Raw genomic sequence first — 18,906 nt, forward strand, 5'->3', positions numbered from 1 at the left:
CAGAATCTAAAATAAAAAAAAAACACACATCATTGTAAAATCAATACATTCATCGTTCCACTCAGAATCTAAAACACACATCATTGTAAAATCAATACATTCATCGTTCCACTCAGAATCTAAAAATTGTACTTATGTATTTTTAATATTTTTTTACTGCCGTTGTAACGATATATCAGGAGCCTTGCATTAAATGTTCACGCTTTTATACTCAACAAATAAATTTTTATTGATATTTATAGAAAAAAAAACCAAAAAAATTGAAAACTGACAATGTCCGTAAATAGCTCAAAAAGAGGCAAAATATTTTCAAAATTTTATGGTGTATAGAAAATGAAAATATGAACATTCAGTGAAATTGTCAAGTATCTACAGTCGTTTGTATTTTAATTACAAAAAATAAGGAAATTGTTACATGAGAAATCGAGTGAATATCAAATGTTGTAAAGATATGAATTTCAAACGCTCATAAAAATTTAATTTGACTTTCTTGTAGACATTTTTTTTTTGATAAAGGTAGATAAACTTATTAATGATCTTGTAATACATTTTAAAATCTTTGATTCAAAAAGAAAATTTTTTTATGAATTTCTAACTCAAAATAATTTGCAAATTTTCGTCATTTTTACGTATTTTGTCAATATTTGAATTCAAATGCTTTAAAAAAAAAATTGTGACTTGATTTTTATTTTTTTTCATCTGCCTTTGAAACGATATACGAGGAGCTTTGTATTAAATTTTCAAGCTTTTATAACCAACAAATAAAAAACTAAAAAAAATGGAAACTGAAAATGTCCGTAAAGAGCTCAAAATTAGTCAAAGTATTTGGAAAGTGTTATGGTGTATAGAAAATGCTAATATAAACATTCAGTCAAAATGTCATGTATCTACGGACGCTACGGTCATTTGTTTAAGAGTTGCGCCAAAAACCAAAATCAATTTTCTCAAAAATCATTCATCGTTTCACTCAGAATCTAAAAAATGTCTACAAGAAAGTCAAATTAAATTTTTATGAGCGTTTGAAATTCATATTTCAATTTTTTTTTAATACCATATAGATAAGTATACCTATAATAGGTATGTCTAATACCTAGACTGACATACCGTCTCCGCTCAGAATCGTTTTTCTTATACAATGATATTATATCATTGAATTCAAAATGAATACCATTCATTATACAGTGACACAATTGTAACCTACTGTACAGGAGAGCGACATCCACTTGCCCACCTTTTTTTTATGATTTTTGAATAATCTTAGTGTAAAATCACCAATTACAAAAATTATAGAGGAAATATTTTTGAGAATTTGACATATCAGATTTACCTATATTTTATTACTATTTAACTTTGCATTAAACTTTCAAAATAAAAAAATTGTAAATTTAAATTATATTTAAATTTCTTTGAAACAATATTTAGACAAATCAATGTCATATCCTGTAAAAATATTATTCGCTTTCGTTTTTGTAATGAGTACCTAATTTTACTCTAAGATGACTCAAAACATTAAAAAAAATGATTCTTCGTAAATGCGTTTTTTCTATGTCGCGCTTGGGTCATAGAGAGAAAACAAACAGTGCGCTGGCACCCTATTAAAGACTATATTGTCTATATTGGTAACCTTATTAATTATTATACCATTATAGTATAACACTATAGCAATATACGATGTACCTACATAGTACATACTAGTATACTTCATAATATATTAATTTTGATACACTACCTATACAGCAGACAGCAGTACATACAGCAATATTGTAAATCATACTGCATACAGATTCCGTTATATGTCCAAATGACCTATTTAAATACAATTCCCATGAACCCAAAACTACTAAAACGAGTTGTCTGAGTTAGAATGCCTACCTATAATTATTATTATAAATAAGCCTTAGAGAAATAATTTGTATCATTATTATTACCTAAGATAAATGTCTATTTTTTTTAATATACCTACATACAATATATACATGCAAAATATAATGTATTATAATAATTTACCTATATTATTTAAGTTATAGTATTATACTAAACAATGCAATTATTGTATTATTAATGACACTAGTGTTGGTTTTTAATATGATATAGGTATATAAGTAAGTATATTATGATATTGATATAGGTACCTGGTACCTGGTAGGTACATATTATTTAGTTATTAAATTAAATTATTCTTACTAATTTCTTTAATAATTGGTTGTATGACTTGCTTATTGGTCGTCTCGTCTTTCTCTATGTAATGAGTAATGACTAATGGAGGCGGTACTCTGGGATATTTTGATTTCTGGCATTTGCTGTTTGTAGGAACTTAGCACTCACCGAGGAGATGCTTGGAAATTATTGATATTTTTAATTTTATCAAATACTATTTACTTATTTCTCATATTATAGTTGTATAATATAGCAACCACGATTATTGTAACCTGTAGGTATACCTACCTAATCAAAATTTATTTTTGGTTTCTCAAACTATGACACTACAGTATAATGTTAAACATATCAGTCGTGGATTAATATAGAGTGATTCTCCAAGCACACTTCCCCCCCCCCCCACTTTAGAATGTAATAATTAATCCCCTTTAAAATGTAATAATTAATCTATTCAAATTCCGATTTTAAAGTTTAGGTATACTTCGTACCTAGACTTATAAAAACGATATTTATTATTTGCAGATAGGTACTTAGATTTGTTGTTCCATTTAATAATTGTCCTGTATTGATCCAGATTTGTTTTTTTCCAATGAAAACTACCTACCTTTTTTACTGAAAATTGTTAAGCACTAGATTTTTTTTAAACGTATGTATCCTAATCGAAATTTGAACAAATAGTTTCCTAGTTGTTAAACTTCATGGACTAAATATTATGATACTTCTCGAAATTTCAAATTAGTTTTACAAAGTTGTGATGAAATAATAAGTCTAGTGTACTTATTAGAATCAATATTTTTTACAAATGTGAAATGCTATTATGCTAATGTTAAATATATTAATGTTAAATAGTAATTATTGCTATACGTACCTATAAATTTCAAATCATCAGTGTCATCATATCTTTTGAACCTATTATCAACCTATTATATTCATATGGATTAGTAACCTTTTATTTAGTGTAAGTACAAAGTATCTACACTATTTAATAACTCAAAAACGTCTTGTTCAAATTCTGATTAAATACATTAAAATTTAAAAATAAAATAATCTGCTTAACTGTTTACAGTATAAAGGTTGGTTCTCATTTGAAAAAATAATGTTGTATCGACCCAGGACACTCTTTAAATGCCATTCAAATCTAAGTAAGTACTAGCTGTCCCACCCGGCGTAGCCCGGGCAAAAATTACCTCAGGTGAAATACATTGGCAATATTATAATTTATAAGTATAAGTTCAAGGACTCAGAAACGCATTAATTGTATATATATTATAGCTGATCCCGTTCACTAATTTGTTGCTCGTTAAAATATGTACCAAATCTATATGCAATTCAAACTTTGTTCAATTCGTTTATTTAATATTTGGTGTATAATGATGTTCAAAACTTAAAAATTTTCTTCCATCATCTTAAATATATAATTACCCGAGAGACACACTTGTATGTTTTGTATGCGTGAGACGCGCAGTATGGTTTTAGGATAACTTTAAACGACGTCACTCGCTATTCTCGAACATTGTGGATCTTTCTAGAAAAATATTCTATAAATTTCTTTTTTACAATTATTATTCCAATAAAAATATATTGAGAGCCTTAATCTAGATAAAAACTATCCTATCTTTTAAATTGGACCAAATTACATACAGTGTAAAAAATTTCATCAAGATCGGTCCAGTAGTTTCGGAGTTTATCCCGGACAAACATTGTGACACGAGATTTTTATGTATATAATAGAAAATTTAGAATAAATATATTATATCAGAATTTGAATAAATGAATTGCATTGTTAAAAGAAAAAGTGGAGGTGAATATGCTCAGTGAATCAGTTATTTAGTACAACCAATTAATCGATAATAATTGTTCGTACTTTTCTATAAATTATATAGCACTATTAAGTAGGTACTCTGCCTGAGTGCGTTGTTATTAAAATACATTAATTGTTATTTGTTACCTATTAAATGAATACATTTTATGCAAAATATGGGCATAATGCATTAGTCTCTACAGTAATTTTTCCTAATGATTACTATTTGTAATTTGTATGCAGTTTATTATTCTACGAACTTAATCTATTTAATGATTAACCTTTATAAAGAAAATATAAATTGTTTAGGAAATTTTGCAATTTTGTCATTTTAACACTGTATTTATTAATGCGCCTATAGTAGGAAATATATAGCTAGTTTATAATTAAGCCGGGTTCACACACGGGTAACAACAGTTACCACAGTTACCAAACGATACCGCATAGTTGAATAATTATATTCAACTTTTGACCGTGTGGTTACATTTATGTGCGGAAAAGTGATAACTAAAATAAAATAATATTATGTGATCATCAGGTACAATATTCATATCATTATTATCATCGGTATTGCATTTTGGTATAAACATAAAAATACGAAATCAGGGTGTTTAAACCCCCCTCTCCCTTTGACATTTTTCCCTCTAATAAATATATTGTTTATAGAGTAGGGACTCTTTGCATGTTTTTTGTAGTGGTCGTAGATTATTTTAGATAAGTTAAAAACTTATAAATTTGTCTTATGAAATGGCGAAATTAAATACAAAGTTTGAATTTGCATATTTTGTCATATTTAAGGAAAAGTGTACATTTCAGCGATATTTGTGCATATTTTGCATTTTTTTAAGTTAAATGGACATACAATTATCGGGAAAAATCATATTTGAATAACATTGAAAAATATCTTTAAAAATATTATGTTTGGTTAGGTACAATAAAGGATAATTTTGAGATTTGGGATGCCGAAGCCTAACACCATATACTATTATAAAATTGAATAAGCTTAAAAAAATGTAGTAAATGTTTGGAAGGGCTGTTAAAGTTGTTGGTGGAGCTTGGCTATAGATGGGCCTATTTTCCCATATGGTACGTAGGTACGATTTCATAAGTCTTTTTGTGACAAAACTGTGTTAAAATTCTAATATTGACATCTAGATTGTACGAAGAAATGAAAATCAGTAGATACGTGTTCGTTTATACGGTGTTCGCATATCACGTTATTCGTTATTACTTATTTATTAACCTAGTATATTATGCCAATATTTTTAAAAATTAAGTTGTTTTATTTCACAATAGTTTAAAAATGTCCAAAACATGCAATAGTGTCCTCTGTCCATCATATTAATCAATATAAGTACCTACAACCTACCTATATTCAAATTTTTAAACCCGTGTATAAATTATTTTTATCATGTTTATATACCTACTTTTTTTTTAGTTTTTTATTACCAAAGTTGTAATATGTTTTATGCATTTTTCAAAAATAATATAAAAATGTAGCTGCATATATTTAAACATATTTTGGCAATTTTGACTGCATATTTCGATAATTTTTATTGCAACAAGTCAAGTTCCGAACCCTAAATTTATTTATATACGAAAACTGTAAAAACTAGGTTTTAATCTATATTTTAACACCCCTCATTTCATAATTCTGGCTACGCCACTGACTTTTGGTCATGAAATAAGATTTTGATGTTCTTACAGGGTGATTCACCAAGCATGCTCACCCCCATTTTTTCTTTAATTATGAATTCATCGAAATTCTGATTTTTAGAACTTTTAAATATATTTATACAATTTTTTCAAATTCTTGAATTTTGTTGTACCTACTAAAAGGCTACTGTTTGTACTCCTGTGGTGATACAACTTTCTGTTTTTCAAATGAGAACCCCCTTTTTTATTGTAAATTATTTAGTGGATAATTTTTTTTTAAATGTATGTACCTACCTTATTCAAAATTCGAATGAGTTTTTTCTTAGTTAGGTATTAAAATGTTTGTACAAAGGATAATAGTCCTTAAAAATGGAACTACCTAGTATTTATTATACTTGGGTCATTTCTACATATTTTTAATATTTTTAATGTTGATAGATTAATATTAATGACTAACATTTTCAAATAACCATAGCCGTTAGCCCTCACATCTTATAAACAGTTCAAAAGGTTAGACAGTTCAACAGTTGAAAGGGAGGATTATTATTTGAAAAACAGAAGTTTGTATCACCATATAAAACTCCTTAAGTAGTACAAAATATCTCAAAAATTTTAAAATATGGTCTTTAAGTATATTCAAAAATTCCAAAAATCAGATTTTTAATAACTGCATTATTGGAGAAAAAAGTGGGTGAGTATGCTTCGTGAATCACTCTGTATATAAAATGTAAAATCAAAATATTTAAGCTAGTTTTAATAAATAATGTTTTACAATGGAATATGAATACAGCTTAATTATAGATGATCTAGGTATAGTCGTATAAATATATTGATATAGACATATAATGGGTATCTCTAAATATACAAATTTTTTTTTTTTTAAATAGTTGTTTGAGTCGACAATGGTCAAGTAAAACGTGATTAACTAGGTATTTAAATAAACATCATAGCAACAATAAGAAGTATTTATTTGGTTGTAGAATAATTGTAGGTTATTTGATATAGGTAGGTATAAGAAATACTTTTAATGAGCACAATGAACTATAAAACACAACCAAACCAGTTATAGAGGTACCGTTTTTCATATATTATGTTCACGTAGAAGGTGAGTTATATATTTAGTTCTAGCAATATTAACAATATTACTCAAACCAAATCAAAAATGGTTGAATGTGTAAGCTTAAGGTAGATACTTACTTATTATAAGTATTGTAAGATATTTACTTTAAGATATCTTGTAAATATTCTTAGGCCATTTTAGCCGCCATAGGTGAATAAATATAAAAGTATAAAATGGAATATATTATATTTAACAAGAGTCATTCACTTTATTATTACAATTCATTGTATAATATATTACTATTTAATACAATATTTTTTATTTAGGTGCTTTATTTATGCCGTGTACACTAAGTGTGGAATTTATCACTATAGGAGTTGGCCTTTGGTATAAGGTACCTAGATGAGTCGATGTTTTAAAATAACGAAAACTCAATAAAAACCACATTATTTTAAGCTTGCTAAGCTAAGCACAGCTTGGCTTCCCTAAAAATGATTAAAAATTTAATAATAAAATAACGATGAGTCAAATAATATATCTTTGAGGTTTTTTTATTATCTTTCAAAATGTTTTCAGCAAATTGGCAGTTTTTGGATGGGTTCCTTCTTAGAAATCTATAGTTAATTTTTTAAGTAACACTTTGTAGTAACTTCGTTGGTATTTTTCTCGCACCGCAAAGATAACTACGTTAATTATTTAGAAGTAACCTTGTAAAATAACGAGCTACATTTCAATTTTACTGTAGATATAAAACAACAATTTTATTTTGACAAATTTGTTAGCATGATGACACCACGTCACCACTTATGAAAATACAAGGTTATATACAGTTATAAGTTATAACTGTATATAACCTTATATTATTATAACTTATAACTTATGATACAGTTAGCGAATAAATTATACAAACCCGGATTAAGATAATTTTGGGCCAGGGACCAAACAATTTTAGGGGCCCATAAACATAATTCAAATATTGGTTACCCACAAATAAATATATTTCAGAGATAAATAAAATGTTTACTCTATAGGTATTATATTTGATCATTTAAATACTTTTTTTATAAAATGAAAGTGTTTGAACAATGAACATAATAATATAGGTAATATACGTAATAAATTATAAACAGTGGCATACGCAGGAAGGAAGGGACAAGGTGCTGAAGCCACCCCGTTGCCCATATTATTATTAATTTTTTAACAATATTTATCAAGTTGAAAATGACGACCTTGGGGCAACAACTATACATGTCCTTTTTTCTTATTGTTCAACAGGCAAAAGAAACATTGTAAATTCCAAAAAAAGTTAGGTAGGTAATAAATGTAAATACAAAATAATAATAATTAAAAACGTATTATAATAATAATAAAATCATATAGGTAGTATTATACATTTATACTTAATAAACAAAATATATTATACTGAGTTAGCCTTTTGACTAAGTATATTATGTAAATACAAAATAATAATTAAAAACTTATCATCATAATAAAATAATATAGCATTAGGTATACTTAATAAACAAAACATATTATACTGAGTCAGTCTTTCGTCTAGGTATATTATGTAAGTACAAAATAACAATCAACCACCATTGCCGTATTATTATTACTTTTTTAAAAATATTTATCAAGTTTCAGCTATCGTCTGGACGTTAAATAGTAAGGATGACGTAAATTCATATACATCTTACCAGTTACCAGAATGAATTCATATTTGCATACCAATTTTCCTAAAAATTAAAATAATCAGTAATTTTTTGGTAAAAGTATAAACTACTTAAGTTAACTCTACTAAAGACCTTGTATTAAATTTCTAAGCCTTAGCTAGCCTTAGTTATACACAAATTTAATATTTTATACATTTTGAACTACAAATTAATCGTGGTTTTGTCAAAAGTTGAACTATAAATGCTTATAAAAATAATCCTGCCTATATACTTATGTATCGTTAATATTTTTAAATAGCTATAATAAAAACTTATGATGAATCTTGTATTGAATCTTTAAGCCTTTTGACTAAACAAATATTTGAATTTATTGACATTTTTAGAAAAAAAAACTAAACTAAAATTAATCAAATACAATCCAAGTGAAGACTGTCTTATCAGGGGTTAGCAAATAATAATTTCATTTATTTTTGTTTTTTTCTGATTATTTTAAAAAATACTAAGAATTTTCCATTTCAACCTTCTAAAAGTACGAACTAGATCCAATTTGCTACCAAAAACTTTTATTGAAGTTTATGAGCAGAGCTTTTTTTCTACTAGAAACGTTGAGAAGTTGAAGTTGTACAAACATTTTCAAATACCTCACCTAAACGTCTGCAATTATTAGACTGGACAAAATAAAAATAAAATTGTAATTTATTTTCAAGCCCCCTCCCCATCCCCATTAAAAAATCCTGCGTACATCACTAATTATAAATATTATTGTATGAATGTGTTAATTATTCTAGTAGGTAATGTCATAGACATATATTATATTATATATATATGTATATGGGTAATATTAAAAAGTTAATATCAAAAACAATTATATAACTATATCTATAATACCAAGTAATAATGTTTCAACCGTCGTAAATTCGTAATCGACAGTATTCGCCGTACTCAAGTATTACCATTACCAATATCATCCTTCTAAAAATAAACAACATTGTCAATATTATACGATAGCATAATAATATCCATATTGTCGATATATTATAGCATATTATAATATTTTCTATATGCTTATAGGAAATGTTAATGTATTTATTTCTGTTTAGTAAAAAAAAAACGTACTATTGGGGTCCACTATTGTTTGATATCCGTTGTGGGCCCGGAACCTTGGCCCCCTCTGCCCCCCTTAATCCGGGTATGAAATTATAATTTATCAGTTATTACAATAATTGAACAATTATGTACACATCACGTAGGTATGAAATATTTTTAATAGGACTTGTACTTTGTGGAAACTATGGAAGTATAGACTAAACTACTTAAACAATTTCAGAATATTCCCAGTACCCAGTGCCCAGTACCTACAACAGTTATCTAAGTATCTTGTGTTTAGTGTTAATATTATTAATTAAAATTTGTATTCATGAAAAAAAAAATAAATAATAACTATGAGAATAATCATTAACCTAGACTAGAGTATAGCACATCAGATACTGTTGTCGATTTAATTATAGATATTAGCCGGTAGATCGTAGATGGTATAGGTACAGAGTACCACCAACAATGAATACATTTTTTAATTTTTGTTTTGTTTTACACTGTTCATAAATTAAATAGTAATCCAATATGATGAAGAATATGTGTCTGATAAAAAAGGCCATGATTGGCATGATTCATATAATGATGGAATTTCCAATTGGAAAAACTTCGAACTTAGTTGTTGGATTGGAGTTGTTGATGACAAATTAATAAATTACTTTACATTTAATGAGGGGCGCCATTTGGGCGGTGGCTGCAGGGTGTGCGAGGCACACCCTGAAATTTTTTTATCTACAATCGGTCTAGGCGTCATTGATACTATGGCCTTGCCGCCTTGGCCTTTAGTTTGCTAATATTTAGTTGTGTATGCACCTATTCAGTATTTACTGCTAATCATAAATAATGTTATAATATTATTGATAAATTGATATCAGTATCACTTTATTCAATAGTTATTATAAGTTATAACATTCATTGGTGTAAAATATACAACATATTTATAATTTAATATAACAATCATTGGTGTTAAATACACAGCTAATGTAATAGTTAATATACAATTTATTGGTGTTATATTTACAACTAATTCCTAACATACCGTCATTATCAATATATCTTATTTTAACATCACTTGTTGTTAATTTAACCCCGTGTGTTGGTTAGTAAACCATTAATAGATTGTTGATTCATAATAACCCTACTAACATCAAACTGGTGTTGCGTTAACACCAATTGGACCTAAGCTGGAAAACGACGTGCGAATGTGTATAACATTGGCAACACTTGGTGTTGAATCTACTTCAGATTTCTAAGTGTGATAGTGAATTTAAAATAAACAATATAATAGAAATGTAACACATAATATTTGTATAGGTATATTATAAGCATTGATTAAATATACTCATTATACTATAGGTACTCGTACTTTTATATTTAATCAATGATATAAGTAACTAAAAAATAAACTAGTTATACTTTTTTTGTAATTTTTAATGTAATTCAGTTATACTTTTAAAAAGTAACTTACCCGACACTGCAAATCGGTTCGGGTACCTATTCCGATTACCGGCTATACCCTATACCTATTGAACAATTTTAAAAATCGGAACATAATAAAATTACTGTATTTAATTTCCAAAATATGTGCTATTATTACTTCGTTAATAACATTTATTAACGCAATATAGATACCTACTACAGTACTACAGTCTTTGTATTTAGTAATTATATTATTATATCCAGCTCTCTGTGTGCAGTTACAATAAAAATCCTTTGAAATATTAAGTTATAATGTTGATGTATCTGAATTCTAATTCATCCCCCCCCCATATCTTCTAAACATATTATTCTTACTCCTTAGTACACAGCAGTTAAACAATTCAAGTATTTATTTTATATTATAGGTACACACCAAAATCTTCTACAAAAATCAATGGCTTAACAATTTGAAAAAATAAGTTTGTTTCAACACAGAATATTCCTTAACGGGAATAGAAAATCTAATAAATATATATACGTAGTCAACAAGCACCAATTCTTAAAAATTCCAGAAACCAGAATTTGAATAAATAGGAGCTTTCTTGCTTGCTAAATCCCCCTATATAAAGTGTAGTTGTATATATGTATAGTAAATAACTTAAAGAAAAAATTATGCAACTACAATATACATATTTGCTATTGCCTCCCTAATATTTTAGATTCTGAGCGGAGCGAATAATGTATTGATTTTACAATGATGTGTTTTTTTAAATTTTAAATTATTTTCATTTTTGTGTCTGTCAGCACCTTTTAGGTGAGTAAAAATGCATCGATTTTCTTCAACAGTATCTTTTCTGATAGGAAAGTGAATCTAGTTAGTACTTTGTGGGTCAAAAGTAAAAAGTAGTCAAAAGTGCCATGGAAAACAAAAGAAAAATTAATGAAAAATGGGAATTTTTACGCAAAATGTATTTTGGTGTGTAACTCCAAAACAAATGAACGGATATACGTGAAATTTTCACTATATGTTTATATTTGCATTTTCTACACACGATACAATTTTCAAAATATTTTGATTTGTTTTGAACTGTTTAGAAACATTTTCAGTTTCCAATTTTATTAGTCTTTCTTTCAATGAATGTCAATAAAACTTTATTTGTTGCCTAAAAAAGCTTGTACATTTAATACAAGGTTTCTACTATATTGCTTCAATGACATTTTAAAAATATTAAAAATCCTTAGTCACAGTTTTTTTTTAAAAGCATTTAAAGTTCAAACCTTGACAAAATACGGAAAAATTATGAAAATTAGCAAATTATTTTGAGTTGAGAATTCATAAAAATTTTTCTTTTTAAATCTAAGATTTAAAAATGTAATATTAGATTATTCATAAGTTTGTCTACCTTTATCAAAAAAAAATGGCTACAAGCAAATCAAATTAATTTTTTATGAGTGTTTGAAGTTCATATTTTTACAAGATTGGATATTCACTCGATTTCTCATGCAACGATTTTCTTATTTTGTTGCAATTAAAAACCGAATGACTAGATGACTAGATGCTTGAAAATTTCACTGAATGTTCATATTTTCATTTTCTATACACCATACAATTTTGAAAATATTTTGACTCTTTTTGAGCTGTTTACGGACATTGTCAGTTTTAAATTTTTTAAATTTAAGTTTTTTTTCTATAAATATCAATAAAATGTTATTTGTTGGGTAAAAAAGCGTGAAAATTTAATGCAAGGCTCCTGATATATTGTTACAACAGCAGTTGAAAAATAATAAAAATACATATGCACAATTTTTTTTATAAGCATTTAAAGTTCAAATTACAACAAAATTTATCAAATTTAAAATGTATTAATTATTTTTTTGTTAAAAATTTATAAAATGTTCAACTTTTATAGCTTAGGATTGAAAATTTAAAATAAGGTTCCACGTAAATAGATTATATATAAATTACTTTATTTACAACAATATTATCAAATATACTTAGTAATATCATAGGGTGACTGACTGTTTTCACTCAGAATCGTTTTTCTTATACAATGATATATATCATTGAATTCCAATTTAACACCATCCATTAAAGTTATGAGTTATCCACTTGTAACCTACTATACAGCAGAGCGACACCCACTTGCCCACCAGTTTTATATTAACTTAAACATTTTTATAAGAATATTGTTTATATTATTTCAATTATGGCTGTCATATATTTTATAATATACATGCAGATTAATACGAACTACGAAAATTATAAGGTGTGTCAAGCGTGTATTTTATTTGGCAGTCGATGGCTATAATATCAAGACCCGTTTTAGAATATTAATTTAAAGAACACAATGGGACTGTTTTTGAATTATTTAATCTTTCAGTGTCATTTTAATGTATATTATTTTTTATTTATTTTAAACATTTGTAAAAAATGATTGTTTTGTTTGATAATTAATTTCGTTAGGAAGGAGTGCCGTAAGTGCATTTTATTCTCTTACTTAAAATCTAAGAACAAAGTAATAAAAAAGTAATAAAAAAATTGCAGTATTTATCTCGGTTTACAAAATTCTTGGAACATACATTATAATACAGGTTAGGTACACAGCGCAATATATTTTTATATGTTTGCTTTAAAATTTGATTAAAATGATAGATTAAATAAATGACGCAGGAATAATGGTATAAATATTTTTAACTGGGCAATAAATAAAAAAAACACTTTTAGAAGTGGGTAGAATTTTAATGAACAATTGTTTTAGAAATGATTGTAATAATTTCAATATAAAATATGAATAAAATACAAAACTTAGTATACAGGTCGGTCATTATGTAGCCTGTACCGGCTATATCTATAACCATATAACCAACAATCCTGGTATGAGATAAGGACGTATTATGCGAGACCCTTGTCCGGCCAGTCGAACGAAAGTTGCTAATTATTAATTAGTATTCATTTGACGTGCAACATTTGTCGAGCAATTCGTGTGGCTAAGTTGCATAGAATATTCATATGTTTATGTAGAATATTAAACTGATGCTAATTATTTTTACGTAAAAAGTGTTTTATTTATCTCAAAAGTCAAAGTTCTAGAATCCAACATATAGGGATATTATAATAAATTTGACAAATTAAATATTAATAAGACTAAACGAAATAAAAATAAATGTATTTGCTATTTATCTATATTAATAATTAATACCTCAAATCCAGAAATTAAAAAAGCCCAACAATAAATTCTAAACGGATACAGAGTGATACCTACAGTAAATACTATAACCTGGTACTTGGTAGGGAGCTCTTCTCGGTTCCTTCAGAAGTCGAAACCACCCAGTACCTATTTTTAATACTCTTACGTGAAATAAAATGCATTAATATTTTTTAATCGAGTGTGCTAATCATTTTCTCAAAAAATATGAAATAATTGCATAGATTTATATATAAAAGTGTTAACTGATTATACTGTTTATAAGGAAATATATGTTGAGAAATATTATTGGAACAAATTTATTTTATGAGTACATAATATATTATATTGTTTAGGCGTTTAGCCTTGAATATAATATTTGTAAAATAATTGCTCAAAAATCATAATTTGGATAGGTAACTGTATTTTTAGAATAATATTTATCAGCAAAAACACGTACCTACCTACATACTTTATGACTACTCGATGGGAACGATATAATTGCAGTAAAATAACAATGCAGAACGAAATATTAAATACAAACGTATAATCAAGTGTTGCAAAATCATCAAATAGTAGCACGCAGTATCAAAATAAAATACGCGCCAACGAAACACAATTTTTTTCGTTGAATATTCAAAATTCATTAATTTATAATGTAGGAGTAAAATTATTTTTTATTTTTCATTTTATTCACTATTTAATTATGAATCAAGTTCCTATTGAGATTAATATAGGTACCTACTAATTATTACCCAAGAAAACATATTTACGCACTGTCCCTCCCGACAATAAATATTAATTATACATTTATACCTTATAGTTTTACCCATATAATTACCTACCCAAAACAATAAAAATTGTTATAACAAATAAAAAATAATTTTTTTTAATATTATGATAATAATATTAAATACGTAATTATTATAAAATGCTTATACCTACCATGTGATTATAATTAGTTCAGTACCACTCCTCTATCTCTCTAATACTTATATTTTATCTAAGACTTGACATAAACCAAGGATTATCCTGTCCAAAAATGTTCACAAATATGTAAAACCTACCCATGGGCCATGTGTGATGGTTTTATATTATACCAATCAATAATACTAAATCGTATTACGTATACATATTACATAGTATCCCGCTGTCAAAATCACAGTAAATTAAATACAGTAGGTATGTAGGTATTATAAAATATGTATAATATATTAATGTATATTGTATAGGAGACGCGACGAACGTGATGTGTTTGTTTAAATTATCAGATGGTTATTCTCCTATGCCATGTCATGCCTAGTAATTACCTACCTACTTATTACCTATACATATCTGGGGAAGCTATATCCGTGCACCAGATTTTTAAATTTAAAATCAAATTAATAAATATAATTTTAACTAGTAACTATAGTCTATACCCAATACATGATTATTGTATACGACCCATAACTCGTTTTCCATCCGTCTTAAGTCTAGACGGATAGGTACATTGCTTTGTACGTTGTAACACGTGAATTCTTGAGATTAAAATACTAATTTTTCTTTATATTTATGTTTAATATTATCAAATTATTCATTACAATGTTTACGCATCTATGTATAAGCAATAAGCGTATCAATTTTATTCTCAATAGTTAATAATATATAAAGCAAATAACATATAACATATAGCTTTTTATATCTAAAGCTTTATGACTTTATGTATCTACTAGTCTAAAGAGGTACCTACCTTGTGATTAATGATTAGGGTAGGTAAGTTAAAATCTATATAAGGTATTTAAGTATTTAAGTATTACTAATTATTATACTTCACTTCAAGACTTAAGTAAAATAACTAGGTAGGTACCTAATAAACAAAATAACACAAGCTAATATTTTTTTTAAATCCAAAACAATGAAAATCAATCTAACTAGGTATATTATATACCGAAAAAAAATTTATTTTCATTATAATTACTATAATGATTTTTTAACTACCTATACATACTTATTGGGCATTTACTACCTAAAATAATTAAATAAACAATGGCTGTTTGATGTAAACCTATTAATATAACAATAAGTAATCAACTCTCGTCATTAATCATTAACTTGTTACGTTGGTCTCGGAAAGGATTATAAGTTATAGCTATATTGGCTATGTATTGGTAATCGTTAACTGTAGATATGTGGGATATCTGTATACACTATACATTAATCCACCCTTAATGAAAGATTTCTAAGTTGGAATCTTTGTTTTGGTTTCTAGAAAGTAGAAACTGTATCTAATGGTTAATATTTGTGTGGATTATTTATAAATCTATTACTTTTAAAAACAACTTGTTAAAATAACAGTAAAATGAGAAATTTACCTTATAAAGAAAAGACATTTTTATTGATGTAGGTAAACACAAAACACAATGAACATACTATTGTGTACCTACTTGTGTTCAATTTTTTTTATGAATAGGTACATACAACTTGGAAACATTCATTATATATTATTGTCGGCAGCACCTATAGGTAACCTACTTTATAACATTCATACCTAATCGTTTTACATGAAATGATTTATCGTTGCTTTTAAATAATAATTAATAATGTAATATAAAATTCGTATAATATACTAGACTATATAAATATTCTTACGACTATCATAGCTTTAAAATTTGTATAACGTTATTCTAATAAATATATGGATAATGGTGTATATGTGAACGGGAAAAAAGTCCCAGAAAAAAGTTATTGATAAAATTATTAAAAAAAATTTTAAAATATAATATCAATTATTATAATCAATTACTCAATATAGGTAGGTAATAATGAAATATATTATATTTATATATTGTACCTAATAATTTTACAAATATTAAGAAGTAGTTTGATTAAATGAAATTTAAAAAAAGTAGAAAAATGTATTTATTCAAATGTAAAAGATCTCTTTCTTATTTTTTGACCTATTTATTTTAAGAAATAAGAAATATCTGATTTATTTCCAGTAAAATGTTGACATACAATGTTAAATCAAACATTTTTTTGCCAGCTTTTGTTTTTTTTTCAGATTAGTCTATCCTACTTCGACCACTCCCATTATTGTTCTATCTGTTACTTTTTGGCAAATTTTTGTTAGTAATTTCCATAACTGGGATGTTTATTGCCGACATTGGTAAACTCATATTGTTCTAGCCTTCACAGATCACAAGCATTGTTATATAGTTCTTTGCGGATTTGTTGATATATAGGTAATTGACATATAAATATGATTCAGATATATAAACAATAGTTGCAGATTTAATTTCTTGAAACTAAGCTGATTGTACTTTGTTTCCTAAATTTTCTAAATGTACCTCCAATATAATTTACGTAAAAATAACTGTAGTAGACCTTCTTCCTAATATCGTTTAAAATATAAATGTACATGTTGTGTAATATGATCGACTGACCGAAATGTTTAAAATGCTTTTTATGTGTATTACTTTGATTTCTATAATTAAGAAAACAATTTAAATACGATATGTTGTTTAAATATCGACGACATATTTTAGATGATATTTAAATCTGTTAAAGGTTTAAACAGTTTTTCCCGCGTCTGTGGATTTAGAAAATTGGAGTGATAACAGTAATATAGTTTATTGATTAAATTTCGTCAAAAACACTGAACTACCGAAGACGAAAAACGTCATCCGATTTGATAATATCGTCTTTTTGTATATTATTATTGTACGTCGTTGTGTACCATACTTGTACATCGAGCAGCTAAGTACCTACCCTTCTGGCTACTTTCGTAAATGTAAGTCTCGTAGACGTACTCAATAGTCAAAATTAAAGGTAAGTGTATCGTGTTTTGGAATGCGTTACAATTTTTTTTTCGCGTTAAAAAAAATCCGTAATACCTATGCACCACACTTGTTACGAACGGTTTACGATGATTAAAATACTCTTTGGTTACCGACACAAAGAAATCGATTATTAATCTTACTATTATCTATCAATACATCTTAATAATATTTCGCCAGTCATTATAAGCGGCACAATGTGCCTCTCTCCGCGTTACTACTCGACCAGCAATGCTGGTTATTTACATTGCTAACCATGCACTGTCTGAGGTCGATTGTGTTTTCATTGCTGTCTGTGCTGGCGATAGATGTTTTAAATGTACACTGCAGCGATGTACCTCTACCTATACAACGCCATGGCATGGTATACAAATATTCTCGTTTTTTCAGTCCATTAAAACCCTTAGCCATGTCTGAAAAAGTCGAGAGACGTATTGATGATATTGAAAAGTCTATTGGAGACTCGCGAATCTATCGGGGATTGGTGATGAAAAATGGTCTCACCGCTCTATTGATAAGTGATCCTGACACTGATAAATCTGCGGCGTCTCTATCAGTTGCAGTTGGTAAGTTTTGAAATAATTCTTTAAATTAATTATTGACAATAACATTTCTTAACCATTAGGTGATTTCTCTCTAATATTTTTAATTAAATATATTAGTATTGTTTTTTTTTTTTTTTTTTTTTTTTTTTTAATAGGTTCACTGAGCTTTTATTAATAAAATATATAAAAAACCAATCTTTTATATAGGCAGTGGTTTGAATTTTATTTTTAATTCCTCTTTATAATTATTATTATTCCCATATTAGGTAGTTTGAGTGAACCTAAAGATTTGCCAGGTTTAGCTCATTTTTGTGAGCACATGCTGTTTTTGGGTACAAAAAAATATCCAACAGAAAATGAATTTACACAGTTTTTAACACAAAATGGTGGATCTTACAATGCATATACAGCAAATGATCATACAAATTATTATTTTTCCACCAAGACAGAATCACTAAAACCAGCATTGGACAGGTTAAAAATAATTTTTTTTTTTTCAATAA

At 26.9% G+C, this 18,906-nt stretch overlaps 1 protein-coding gene across 4 annotated transcripts in view; it reads left to right on the forward strand.

Moving 5' to 3' along the window:
• The window catches only part of LOC100167928 (insulin-degrading enzyme), a 36,507-nt gene that overhangs the window by 10,267 nt on the left and 7,334 nt on the right, over positions 1-18,906 (forward strand). The window contains exons 1-3 of one of the 4 annotated variants that reach the window (XM_008182127.2): positions 17,690-17,850; positions 18,249-18,424; positions 18,670-18,877. In XM_008182127.2, the coding sequence (XP_008180349.1) occupies positions 18,268-18,424; positions 18,670-18,877 (365 nt within the window). In that variant the 5' untranslated portion in view covers positions 17,690-17,850; positions 18,249-18,267. Of the gene's footprint in view, positions 1-17,689; positions 18,425-18,669; positions 18,878-18,906 lie in introns of those variants that run through there. The other 3 variants (XM_029487311.1, XM_029487310.1, XM_001942853.5) reach the window with 3 other exon arrangements.

Source organism: Acyrthosiphon pisum, chromosome A1, assembly GCF_005508785.2.
Source record: "Acyrthosiphon pisum isolate AL4f chromosome A1, pea_aphid_22Mar2018_4r6ur, whole genome shotgun sequence".
NCBI classification, from domain to species: domain Eukaryota; kingdom Metazoa; phylum Arthropoda; class Insecta; order Hemiptera; family Aphididae; genus Acyrthosiphon; species Acyrthosiphon pisum.